A 12,109-nucleotide genomic window follows, 5' to 3' on the forward strand; every position below is an offset into this window, starting at 1 on the left:
ATTATTAATGACACTGGAATTTCAATGTCATTAAAGGACAAGAATATCACCTTTATTTCGTTAGAAGAAAACCTACTCAAAAAATTAAAAAGTGAAAGGCCATTATTTTGTCTTAATAGTCTCTAGCTAAACTATTTGCAAATTTAAAACGCACCAAACCAATTGTAAGAAATGTAAAAATGTTTACTGCACCAAGCCAAGGATATGCAGCGCAGATCCTTTGAGCTAATAAATCGATGGCATTCACTTTTATTCTACTAACTAGTATTTAGTTTGGCTAAATGGGAATATCTGCTGAAAATGAACCGCATTAGATAACTACCTCGCACACCCGCAAATCCAACTTGGACTAGGCGGCTGGGATGTTGGTTGCCTATGCTACAGTGGTAGGTATCCGAGGGACATTACTTTTACAAGAGACTGTACCAAAACGTCCAAAACCACAGAAATTATATACAAAACCAAAAACTCATTTCCATTGTACCTCTGTCTTTTTCTGAAAATACGGTTCTGAAAGATCAGGGTAGGCAGATTGTGATTTGGTAAATTTAATTATTACCGAAAATAGTGAAGGTACAAATGTAAACGAGTTGATACGTTGAACTACATTGAATTTTGCTATATTTTGAAATAGAAAAAAGGAAACAAATTTTCCTTGTGTTATTGCCTAGATATTAACATTACGAACTTATAGCAATTTTGGAAATTCTTTCAACTTCATTTATAGATAAATTATTTCATATTTGGGAAGAAAGACTTAAAAGAACGCGAAAATTAAATGGTAATGATAGGCAGCCCACAATACATCAAGTCCCCCAGCAAATATCTGTAGCTGTGCATACATATTACCATTGTATTTTTATGTTTATAAATACAATGATATTACTATTGAATAAAATTATAGGATATTACCTATAATGTGTCTTTATCATTCATAACCGGTATATATATTAGGTACCTACTGATAGAAGATGTGCGTTATAATAGACAACTTTACATACTCCGTTTTGAAATAAATATCATGTACTTACCGAAATATTTCAACAAAAAATCAAATCAAAGTTGTGTACTTTGTCAACACTGCAGCAAAATTTTCCAGTCGCAGATAGAAAGATTACAACATTCAGTACCTGGTCATCCAACATCATGTGGTTTACCGTTTTCCCAATGAAATTAGTCTTAAATGAAGATTTATATTCAAACTTGCACGTCCAACACTATTTAGTTTTTTGCTCATCAATAGGGAAATATTCTACAGCTTTCCCACCAATGAAATCTTGTCCTGTACAGTGGCGGAAAGAAATAATAGCAATTTTCATTTTTCAAACACCTTAAAAATAAACAATTTAAATAAAAGTTAATTTCGCCTTAGCAAATATCTTTCAAAGGAGATTCATAATTATAATAACATCAATGATGATTTTATAAGTATCAATAATAATGAAAGTGCTATTTAAGTTAACAACAAAGAAAGGGCTGATCCATCACCAAGATGAGGGTAATTACAAATTAAGTGACACATTACATACTCGTTCTTGGCTAAAATAAATTAAAATATGAAAAATAAATAGGACACTCAGTTATAACTTTAATTAAGTTGCAACAATGAACTTCTCAGTTTGGTACATTTCATACGCAAATTCCTCTGTGTGATTTGGATTGTACTCTAATCCAATATAATCGATTTCTAAAGAAAAACCTCCCTTTATTTTATCACCCACTGATATACCAAAATGAGTCACTCTGTTTAGCGGAATTGCATACTGTCTATCTTGTATTCGTCCTTTGGATGTGAAAAAAAATTTTGAAAACGGTATCTAAAAAAATAGCCATATATATTTAAAATTTAAAAACTCCCGAGTTACTAAACCTTGGAGACCTGCCAGTAAGGACCGCCACGAGTGTACAGTACATAGTGATACGTATCGTTCCATGTGAGATCGAATCGACCCTTTGTTGTAATATTTAACATATATGAACGTCCGTCGCCTCGTACTTTCATTACTAGTAAATTGTATGGAGCCCACTCTAGGTAACTGTCTCTTTTAAAGGATTTCTACTAAAAATTGACACATTAACTTGCGAACATACAATAACACCATGCAATTACCCTTGCTCTTAGAGTTCTCATATTGCAATAACCAGCTCGTTTAATACGTCCATCGTCAGGCACGTCTGTGTTTAAGAAACCCGTAAATAGTCCCTTGCCATACTTATTAACTACCAAATCACATTTACTATGCCCCTCGTTATGATCACTGTCGCTCGTAATTACCCATTGTTGTAATGCATTTGGCGATTCAAAATTCCAAACGATGTCTGTTTCACCGGCTCTGTAATCCAAAATTGGATCGCACTCAAATTTTTCCTTCATTTCCTGCGACCATAGAGCTATTTCGTGCTTTAGTTCTTTGAAACCGTCCCTTATCATCTGTGTTCTCGGAGGTAGCTTACGATTATCTGCATAACCTCCCTTTTCGTCGCGTTCCCAAAACGCGTTTAAGGGAGCGCTAATATTTAATTCCAACTTTTGTATATTGTTTAATTTTAGTTTACAACATTTAAGTGTTTTTGTCAATATTAAATTCATCATATTTGAATTTTCTTATATTAGGTTATGTGCATTATACAGGGTGTTTCATAACCATTCCTTTCCTCAATTTACCTTTTGTCAGATTATATACAGAGAAATTCGTGTAACCTTTCCCTTTCGACTGCAATTGTCTAATTTTTCGCGGAGTTTCCCATTTATCAGCTCCTAATTTAATAGTATAAAATATACACCAGATTTAAAGAGGTCTGCAAAGTTCTTCCAAAAAGTAAGTAAAAAATAAGAGAAAGGGCACGAGACGGGAATCATATAAAGGAAGCTATTAGAGTGGGGGGAAACGTGTCCCTTGTGTTTTATGACAAGTCAAGTCGACATAACTGACCAGTGCAAAGGAAGTAATAAGATGGATGCTATGCTATTTCCCACCACTGTTATATTCTCTCCTATTTTTTACTCATGGGTCTGTACTTTCATTTCTGGCTAAACCGATTGGAACCAAATTTGGTACACATATTCTTAGACCTAAAAGGGCAGAATCGCACATGCGCAGGTGGAACTAGCCGCAGAAAATTTTTTACTTTGTGCCGATATCAATACAGACTTATGTATCATAAGTCACTGCTAAAATATTCATCCAGAAAATACACAATCCTATTTATTTTGATGAATACAAGAAAAATAACTGTGCACCCTAATTACATTATAAAAAAAAAACAATACAGAAAATAAAATAAATTATCTTTACCAAAAAATTATATGAGATCTGCCACATTCATAGGCATTTCATCAATTTGTGTCGAGTAATATTGCTCAATATCTCTCAAAATCCTTATATCGTCAGATTTAACGAAATTAATGGCCACACCCTTTCGACCAAATCGCCCCGAACGTCCAATACGATGAATGTACAGTTCACGATTGTTAGGCAAATCGTAGTTAATAACTAAGCTCACTTGTTGTACGTCAATACCTCGAGCCCAAACATCAGTTGTTATCAAGACCCGACTTTGTCCAGAACGAAACTCTTTCATAATGGCGTCACGTTCTTTTTGTGGCATGTCACCATGCATTGAGCTTACGGTAAAGTTCGCTTCGCGCATTTTTTCGGTTAACCAATCGACCTTACGCTTAGTGTTGCAGAAGATAACGGCCTGCGTAATTGTGAGTGTATCATACAAGTCACAGAGGGTGTCAAATTTCCACTCTTCTCGTTCCACAGCGACAAAGAACTGTTTTATACCTTCCAGTGTCAACTCATCACTAAAATTATCAATTAGCAGTGTGCAACGACATTTAAGTTAGGGTTACCGTTTGACCAATATGCGAATTGGGTCCGTCATAAATTTGGAGGTAATTTCTAGAATTTCATGTGGAAGAGTGGCCGAAATTAATACAACCTGAGTGGATGGAGGCAAAAAGCGATAAACATCATAAATTTGTTCCTTAAAGCCCTTGTTCAACATTTCATCAGCTTCATCCAGTACCAACATTTTAACAGCCCGTGTACGTAAAGCCCGTCTACGGATCATATCTGAAAGTATGCACTTATAAAATTGTACCTACATTATAAGGTGATCTTACCATACACACGTCCCGGCGTACCGCTCACGACATGCTGACCATAATCAAGTTTTCTAATATCCTCACCCAGATTTGTACCACCGATACAGGCGTGACATTGTACATTCATAAAATCACCCAAGGCCAATATTACCTTTTGAATCTGCACGGCCAATTCGCGTGTCGGTGATAAACAAAGCACTTGCGTTTCACGCATGGTTAAATCGAGGGATTGCAAGATTGAAATTGCAAATGTAGCCGTTTTGCCTGTACCGGACTGTGCTTGAGCAATTACATCTCGACCTTTCATTATCGGTTTAATCGCACGTTGTTGAATTGCAGACGGTTTTTCAAAACCTGTACCGAGAAATGGGTTTCAAAATTCGTTCTTTAGGTTACATTCACTTACCATATGCAAAAATACCGCGCATTAACTCTTCTCGTAGACCCATATTCTTAAACTTATCAATAACGTCGACCCCCTCGCTCGTCTCAAATTCCACATTGGAGAGATCTTCCAGGGTTCCTGCACGTTGTTTAGCCATTTTTTATAAACTTTGTTAATTATTTCAATAAAATGGAACGAGAACAAATTTCGTTTTCCGCGTTTACTGACCTAGAACGCCATTTTGTTTTTCAGTTTTTTTTATCGGATACAGGTTGCCATTTCCACGCGGTACAGAGGAATAGCAACATTGCACGTGTATTGCGAGTTGCCTGATGCTGTAATATACAGGGCTTTCATTTCAAAACGGTGTTACTGCAGGAAATGTAACAGGCGAATTATATTAAAATCCAATACAGAAGAAGTGATAGAACCTCTGATCACACAATATTTGCAGAGTCATAAAATGCGCGACAATGGAGACGTGTTGCTAGATAAAGAAAATGTTTAAACTTTCAGCAAAAAAGGGTCCACTACATTATTCTCTAGCTAGACGATATTCTGGTAAATGATTTGCAGAGGGGATGCTGTAGAATGGCCACCCCGACTCCGACTTGATTCCGTTTGATTTCTTTCTTTGGGGACATTTAAAAATGCTGTAGTGTATAATGCTCCACCTGACAATATTCAAAAACGTAATATTACTTTCCCTACAACGCGCTTCTTCTTTTACAAAGCAAAAATGTTTCTTTATACTTATACAGGGTCATTCTGGACGAACGTCAGTTAGAAAGATATGGAGAAAGTTGCTTAAGGATTTTCGCACATGATGAATTGAACTAAAATATTTTCAAGATGGCACCACTTTCGCAACTACTGGAAGTAGCCATCAACTTTGTTATTTTAAATATCATCTGCATTAGTGTAACCCAAACGAGCCATTATGTGACGAGAAATAAAAGTTCAAAACTGTTCAAGAAGCGAAAATTTGACGTTTAGACGTTATGATAATAAAAACAAAAGAATAACATTAAGCGAATTCATTTTTTATCAATGAAGAGGCTCGGAAGACTTCCATATGGCTAAGTGATTGGGATGAGTGGAGGAGTCGAGGCAGCCTTGGACACGGGCGGATCTGGGAGGAAACCCTCAGATCCGATCCCCTCCTTGCAAGAGGTATATGTTCCGGGCTGTTTTACTAAGACCGAAGAGTTATATGGTCACCCTTCGGGACAGCGAGCAGTGGCTGAATGTTGTGTGATGGATATACCAAAAGTCTGGTCCATCTATACACATTAAACTCAATTGGGAATTTTTTATTCCTGCCATGAAAAAGCCATTTGAACTTTTTCTGAAGCCATTGACGCACGAACGCTGAAAATCGTCAAGCTGCTAATACTCCTTTGGGAGGCCCAAAAAGTTAGAACTGAAACGTTTAAGGTGACAAGGCGGTTCAAGAATGTCTTCGCTCTCTTAATTGACTCATTCTCCTTTTCTCGTGCGTTGCGTCGCAAACTTTCGTTCAAGTAGGCTACTTCTAACTCCTCACAGGTGAAAAGCAGTGGCAGCATTTTTTCTCTTCTGATGATACACAGGTACTATACCTGTGCGCACCAGCTACTCCTGCAAAAAAAACAGAACCGTTTATACGAGTATTTGGACTCCCTCATGCAAAATAGGTCGATGGGTAATAGAATAATTCTCGTACCGTACTCGTAACCGTTGGCAATTTTGAAGGCGTTACGGACGTTATATAAAAACTAGCAAAGTATCGCATTTAAGTATATCCCAGTTCTAGAACGCACATACGAGTGGATAAAAATATAATTTATGCCTTACTAACCTATAATAGCACATTTTATATCTGTGATACGCGGGCATAAAGTACCACTTTATGCCCTAGGGCATTAAGTATCACCATCACCACTCATTTATACTTAATGACAAAACAAACAAATATTTGCAGGCCATTGAAAATTAGAAACGTCAATTATTAATTGTCAATACCTACTAAATCACAAGATTATTTCGTATAGTTTCTGGAACTTCTTGCTCATTCACGATGAATTGTATTATTTAAAATTACGTTTGACGTTTGGATGCTTTCAATCACATTAACAAATTCGAACCACGCATAATCGTCAATCGATCAAACATAAAATTGCGTATGTACCACGGGCATAAACTGACGTCTATGTTCTCGGGCGACTAAAAAGCTCTCGAGCCATAGGCCCTCGAGAATATAAACATCACTATTATGCCCTTAATACGACATAAATAACTATTTATAACACTTTCAAAAACGATAAAGCAAATAGGTAAAGGCTAAAATTTGAAAATGAATCCTGACTGGAAATACTCCATAAAGATGGAGTGAATCAGGTTTTAGGAAAGCAATACCTTTCAATCGGAAATCATCAATCAAAGATTGTGTTTAAAGTAGTTAAAGCTGTACACTCTTCTTGTTTTCGGCAATACGAATTTTTAACATTTGGATTTCCAAAAAATATAAGAATAAGAGTGACTTTTTAAATCGGTATACAATTCCGCATTGAGGAATGATTGTTTCATCTGTTAATTTTTGTTACTAATAATACCACATACATGTATATGGTTCACGCTAAATGCTAGACAATGAGTTGGACAAAGGCAAATTGTTTAAGATTTTGAAAAGCTACATCGGTATAATGTCCCTACAATGCAAAAAGGCAAGACCTACCTCATTGAGATTTATGGCAACATAACATTTCGCAATCGTTTCCTTAGTAAAGTACCTATTTCATTTTTATGGTAGGTATAAGTAATTGCGCACGGTTGTAAATTAGTTTATTTTTGTTGCACACGATATTAACTTAATTACCTGTGACAATTTTAAGTAGAGATGTTATTAGGTGTATATAATTATCTCACTTTTACTATGTTGCAGTACCTAGATAAAACCTAATGACGAATAAACAATTTATTTAAATGAAGTTAACAACGAAAGACGTAAGTCTTCCATAAATAGTTATTTTGCGATAACATAATTATAGAAACAAATATTATCAAAGTACAGTTATTATCACATACATGAATACATGATAAGATGATATGCATGACTGTTTTCTCCATTTTCAAGTTTGTTTCAGGACCCGTACTAAGTGCCTATTCATTTTCAAGTTGTGCGCGTTTATGCTAGCGATATGTCGGAAGTCTCTCAAAGGTAACCGCTTGTATTGAGTGATATTAAACGTTTATTACTTTATTGTTAAAGAAACTTAACGGAGAAGCCGGAAGAGACAGATCAAATTAAACAAAAATTAGAAGAAAGGTGGAATGTAACCGGCCGACAAATACTTTTGCATAATTTAAACAATCTAAGAGTACCGTTTATCGTAGGCAGCTTAATTACAACACATAAAGTGAAAACGACACTAATTAATACAACGAAAGTGCTTGAAGGTACTGTCATTTTAGATGTAAGCTGCGGTGGAGGAATTTTAACAGAGTCGCTTGCGAAACTGGGAGGCAGGGTTCATGGCATAGATCCTTCAAGTGATGTAATAAGTGCAGCTAAACGACACGCTCAACTAGATAAGTCTTTATCAAATTTAGAGTACTTCACAAGTACAGTGGAAGATTACGCCGAGAAAAATGTCGAAATCTACGACGCCGTCATCGCATCGGACGTTTTAGAGTGCGTCGTCGAGAAGGAGGCCTTCCTGGAAGCTTGCCTGCGATGCCTAAAGCCGGAAGGATCGTTAATAATAACCACATTCAATAAAACGTGGATGTCGTGGATACAAAATGTGATAATCGGTCAAGGCATTCTAAACATTATTCCACGCGGCACACGTAAGTGGGACCAATTAATTAGGCCCGAAGACACTCAGGAAATTTTAAATAAACGTAATTGCATAAATTTGGTTATTTATAGTTACGTTTAATTATGTTGTTTTTCAGATAATTGTAGGACCGTCGAAATTCGAGGCATTAACCTTAATTGGATGAAGAAAAAATGGTCCTGGACTTTGAACAACAATCATATTTATGCTTTACATGCAATTAAAAATCGATAAATTAAAGTGTAATCTCTGAAACTTGTTTCCAATTTCTATTATTTTATACCATATAATTTTTGTATGTATCTACGCCTACTTATAACTGTTATATAAATAAACAATGTACCTAAACCTGTAGATGCGTATAATTTTATTGGACCTTTTTTTATTTTTTAATGTACGTTAATAAATTCTGTTAAAATTTTAGAAAAAAAAACATTTATAAATAAGAAAGTTGAGTTTGCGCATGCGCAACCTGTTTTTTTTCAAAAAGTGCCCAAATGACCGCGATTTCCCCCAGAAGCAATTTTATTTTTCTCTATCAACGCATTTAACCGTTTTCTCAATCAAATTTCGAGTTTCTTTGATTCAAGATGATCGCTATAGTAGAGCAAGTATACAATTTCTAAGCCCAAATAAACGGTAAATCTGTAAAATGTTAAGACGCCAAAAAATAGATCATTTGATGCCAACTGTCTTTTGTAAGAGGCACAGAAAACATTCCTTTCTTGGTGCCAGCCTCGACACCATAAGTCCATAACTAACCATAATAGCAAAATAAAGTAGCTCTAAAGACTCTGGTACAACCACGATTCATTCCTTGACGTGTCGTGTTTTCAATTTGTTTTGTACAAAAGGCATCTTGAGTTAAAATTTCAGAAAACAGTGGTACACATAAGTTGGGTTTGAACATAAGTAATCCTTTTTTGGGGTGACCCAGCATTAGGCCGCCGTCATTTTAGGATGCGGACATTAGAACACAGATCCTAGGCTAGGACTAGATGTTAGAGCGCATACACGATACACAGATGAAATAAGTAAAATAACATCGGTTTAATTTAGTTTTACCTTTTATTGTCCTACCTGCGACTTAATCTCTACTTTGTAAGGTGATCTACATGATCCTTGCGTTCTAATGTCCGGGTCCCAATTTCTGCGGTCCAATGTCCGCGTCCTAATGTCTTGCGGTCCAATGCCATAGCGCCCTTTTTTAGTGCATATCCACAAAAATTAAAAAAAAAATGCGGTATTGTTACCACTTTGTCCGCCCGTCTGTCCGTCCGCACAGCGGTTCAATGGCTACTAGTGCTTTGTCTTATGAGCTATTGTTTCACTTTTTTCGCTATTTGGTTCGTTATGGTGTCGAGGATTGTACCAAGAAAGGAATTCTTTCTGTACCCCCTACGGAAAAAGTTATGGTGAAATAACAATTTTTTTCATGTAAGTACCATAATTGTACACTTTTGCCGTTTATTAATGATCCTTGCGATCATTTATAATTTTGTAATGCTATCTGTCTGTTTGTCCGTGTGCAGTTGTGCACGATAACTTTTGTATTTGCGCAATCAATTTTTTTTATTTGTCGTATACCGTGTGTACCAGATTGAACGCACCATAGGGAAACAGACTTCGTGGATCCTTCGCGAAAAAATATATTGCGGTTTCCCTGCCTATGGTATAGTCACCTCAAATAAAGGTAGAACTAATGCTGAATCAAAAAAATTGTTTTGCGCATGCGCAATCCGATTATTTTATTTGCTAAGCTATTTAAATGAAATGTTGTATGTAGGCACCTCGAATAAAGGTCTAAAGTCAAATTAAATAAAACAACTTCACCGAACCTTAACACGCTACCATTGTTGAAATATTTTTTAAACAATGGCACTATACTTACGTTCCTTGTAGGTGTAGCTGAAATCACTATTTCGCATACGCAATGGGATTAGACTAAATACACGTACCACAATTACTACGCGTGCCCAGACCCATGTTCGTTTTTGTAACCTAATTCTTCTCAAATTTTAGGGTAGCATCCAAAAATTGGAGTATTGATAAATTAACTGCAACATTGAGTGATAAACGTTGACCCACTGCTGAAAGGAAAAAAAAGCCATTATGCAAAATAAATGACGAGAGCGTTTTTAATAATATTAATGCTAGGACCAGGAAAAAATACCGGTAGGCACGAGATCCTTACTCCATTCTCTTTCAAATGAGCCGCCTATCATCGAAGTCTATACAGTTTAATGAAAAATAGTGGAGCGTATACAAATACATACACTAAAAAAGTTACCTTGCACATGCGTTAAACCAAATTTTTGACACTGCGCATGCGCAAAACCAAATTTTGCAACTGTATAAAATTTCATTTAAAGGCTTTCATAAATAAAAAATTTAGTATTGCACCTGCGTTAAACCAACTGCGCATGCGCAAAACAAAAAAAATGGGTATGCCCGGAATCCTTGCACCAAGTCCTTTCAAATGAGTCCTATATCGCCAAAATCGGTTCAGTGGTTTAGGAGTACGTGTGACGAACAGACGGACGGACGTCAAAGTGCAGCCAATAGCGATTTTTCACTTTGAGGAAAATACGCTAACAACCAGTGCAAACGACAGTAACTGAACAAGAGCAGATTACCTAAAAATAGTTCCCGTTAATCTCAGCAAACAATTATATACGTACATTTAGCCCCCTATTGCCTGGATTTACCTATTGCAAATAAAACTTTATACACGAGTTAGTTAAGAGATTTCAATGACAAACAATTGTAATTTTTGAGCTCTGCAAATATGTATATATAATTCCAGGTCAAGTTTTTGTGCACAAATTACGAGCTATCATTTATAAGCATTATAACTTTTAAGCACCAGACTTAAAATGGCAAATAGGTATAATCGTTGGAACTGCCGTCTATTTCAATGTAGCTTTCCATTGTTTACACCTATACTCATTTCAAATCATCGTAAAGGTAAACACTGACATACATAAAACTTCTTCTCTGATTTGCTATTTTAAGAGAGAGAAGCTCAAAGAAAACAATTTCTTGTAAGAGCTCATCAATTGCTGGTAATTGAACAATTTTAAAATAGACGAAACGAACCCGATGGGTAAAAACACTAAGTTGTATAGTAAAAGAAGGGGTGATGAAAAGCATGTAGGCTTCCAAGGACGTGAAACTCTTGCAAGTTTTTCAAAAAAGCAGAAATGGAAAGAGGTTGACACTGCATGGTAACCACATTGGACCTCCATGGTAAAATGAATGACCGAGGAGGAGATTAATTGGTAAGGATCTGTTTTCTGTCTTTTTGCCAGGGATAAATGTTATCATAATACATATAGCAAGGTTAAGTGGAAGAACAGACGGCGGTAGTCTCCGCCGAACTGAACTTCGCCTTGTAGAAGTATATTTTATTTCCGTTTTGTTTTTGGGGATAAATAAAGGCAATATTATTATTATTATTATCATCGTTCATGCATAAAAAGATTTTTCACCGTACCTAATGAAGGATTGAGGAGTGCAAGGCCCTAGCATAATTGTACAACTTCAGTCATTGAAGTGAAGATGGATCTTTTCTCTCAAAAAAATAACATAATAATTAGCAACAGACTAAAGAACTGCAGTTGTTTGAAACTGAAAAGTGCTGGTCATAAAATTTTGTCAGGCCAGTGCAGGTACACATCAGAAGAGCGTATGCCCATTGTTGAAACTGCTACAACCATCAAGGAAGATGTCAGCGTTGAAATGTACACCTATCCTGACTTTTACAACTGGTTTGCTGCGAGAGTTACT

General features: G+C 36.1%; 3 protein-coding genes across 5 annotated transcripts; 1 reads left to right on the forward strand and 2 right to left on the reverse strand.

Annotated features, from left to right (window-relative positions):
* Nucleotides 1-1,564: 1,564 nt before the first annotated feature.
* LOC116158668 (complex I intermediate-associated protein 30, mitochondrial) lies at nt 1,565-3,069 on the reverse strand. Its single transcript, XM_031471491.1, has 3 exons — nt 2,111-3,069; nt 1,871-2,056; nt 1,565-1,817 (listed from the first exon to the last, which is right to left on the reverse strand). The coding sequence occupies exons 1-3, from the start codon at nt 2,591-2,593 to the stop codon at nt 1,593-1,595; spliced, it is 894 nt and encodes a 297-aa protein (XP_031327351.1). The 5' UTR covers nt 2,594-3,069; the 3' UTR covers nt 1,565-1,592.
* A 120-nt stretch (nt 3,070-3,189) lies between these two features.
* On the reverse strand, nt 3,190-4,839 carry LOC116158666 (eukaryotic initiation factor 4A-III). Its single transcript, XM_031471488.1, has 4 exons — nt 4,521-4,839; nt 4,133-4,468; nt 3,860-4,082; nt 3,190-3,811 (listed from the first exon to the last, which is right to left on the reverse strand). Exons 1-4 carry the CDS (start codon nt 4,654-4,656, stop codon nt 3,304-3,306), a joined length of 1,203 nt encoding a protein of 400 aa, XP_031327348.1. The 5' UTR covers nt 4,657-4,839; the 3' UTR covers nt 3,190-3,303.
* A 2,564-nt stretch (nt 4,840-7,403) lies between these two features.
* LOC116158669 (ubiquinone biosynthesis O-methyltransferase, mitochondrial-like) lies at nt 7,404-8,674 on the forward strand. Of its 3 annotated transcripts, XR_004142789.1 has the most exons (5): nt 7,404-7,484; nt 7,625-7,698; nt 7,750-7,897; nt 7,953-8,384; nt 8,439-8,674. XR_004142789.1 is itself a non-coding variant. In XM_031471492.1 (4 exons), the coding sequence occupies exons 2-4, from the start codon at nt 7,679-7,681 to the stop codon at nt 8,552-8,554; spliced, it is 771 nt and encodes a 256-aa protein (XP_031327352.1). In that variant the 5' UTR covers nt 7,404-7,484; nt 7,625-7,678; the 3' UTR covers nt 8,555-8,674. The 3 variants fall into 3 exon arrangements, 2 of the variants coding, with proteins under 2 accessions (XP_031327352.1, XP_031327353.1); XM_031471492.1 differs by having other exon boundaries at nt 7,750-8,384; XM_031471493.1 differs by lacking the exon at nt 7,404-7,484 and having other exon boundaries at nt 7,530-7,698; nt 7,750-8,384.
* The last annotated feature ends 3,435 nt before the right edge of the window (nt 8,675-12,109 follow it).

The sequence above is a fragment of the Photinus pyralis genome, unplaced genomic scaffold, assembly GCF_008802855.1.
Source record: "Photinus pyralis isolate 1611_PpyrPB1 unplaced genomic scaffold, Ppyr1.3 Ppyr1.4_LG1, whole genome shotgun sequence".
NCBI lineage: Eukaryota > Metazoa > Arthropoda > Insecta > Coleoptera > Lampyridae > Photinus > Photinus pyralis.

Excerpts from the sequence above, each read along its gene's own strand:
- LOC116158668 (XM_031471491.1), bottom strand. The coding sequence starts at position 2,593 with ATGATGAATTTAATATTGACAAAAACACTTAAATGTTGTAAACTAAAA. Across the intron at positions 2,057-2,110 it reads TGAGAACTCTAAGAGCAAGG|AAATCCTTTAAAAGAGACAG; the intron begins GTAATTGCATGG and ends AATTTTTAGTAG. Across the intron at positions 1,818-1,870 it reads CTTACTGGCAGGTCTCCAAG|ATACCGTTTTCAAAATTTTT; the intron begins GTTTAGTAACTC and ends CTATTTTTTTAG.
- LOC116158669 (XM_031471492.1), top strand. The coding sequence starts at position 7,679 with ATGTCGGAAGTCTCTCAAAG. Across the intron at positions 7,699-7,749 it reads ATGTCGGAAGTCTCTCAAAG|AAACTTAACGGAGAAGCCGG; the intron begins GTAACCGCTTGT and ends TTATTGTTAAAG. Across the intron at positions 8,385-8,438 it reads TCAGGAAATTTTAAATAAAC|ATAATTGTAGGACCGTCGAA; the intron begins GTAATTGCATAA and ends GTTGTTTTTCAG.
- LOC116158666 (XM_031471488.1), bottom strand. The coding sequence starts at position 4,656 with ATGGCTAAACAACGTGCAGGAACCCTGGAAGATCTCTCCAATGTGGAA. Across the intron at positions 4,469-4,520 it reads GCGCGGTATTTTTGCATATG|GTTTTGAAAAACCGTCTGCA; the intron begins GTAAGTGAATGT and ends TTCTCGGTACAG. Across the intron at positions 3,812-3,859 it reads ATTCGCATATTGGTCAAACG|TGATGAGTTGACACTGGAAG; the intron begins GTAACCCTAACT and ends TGATAATTTTAG.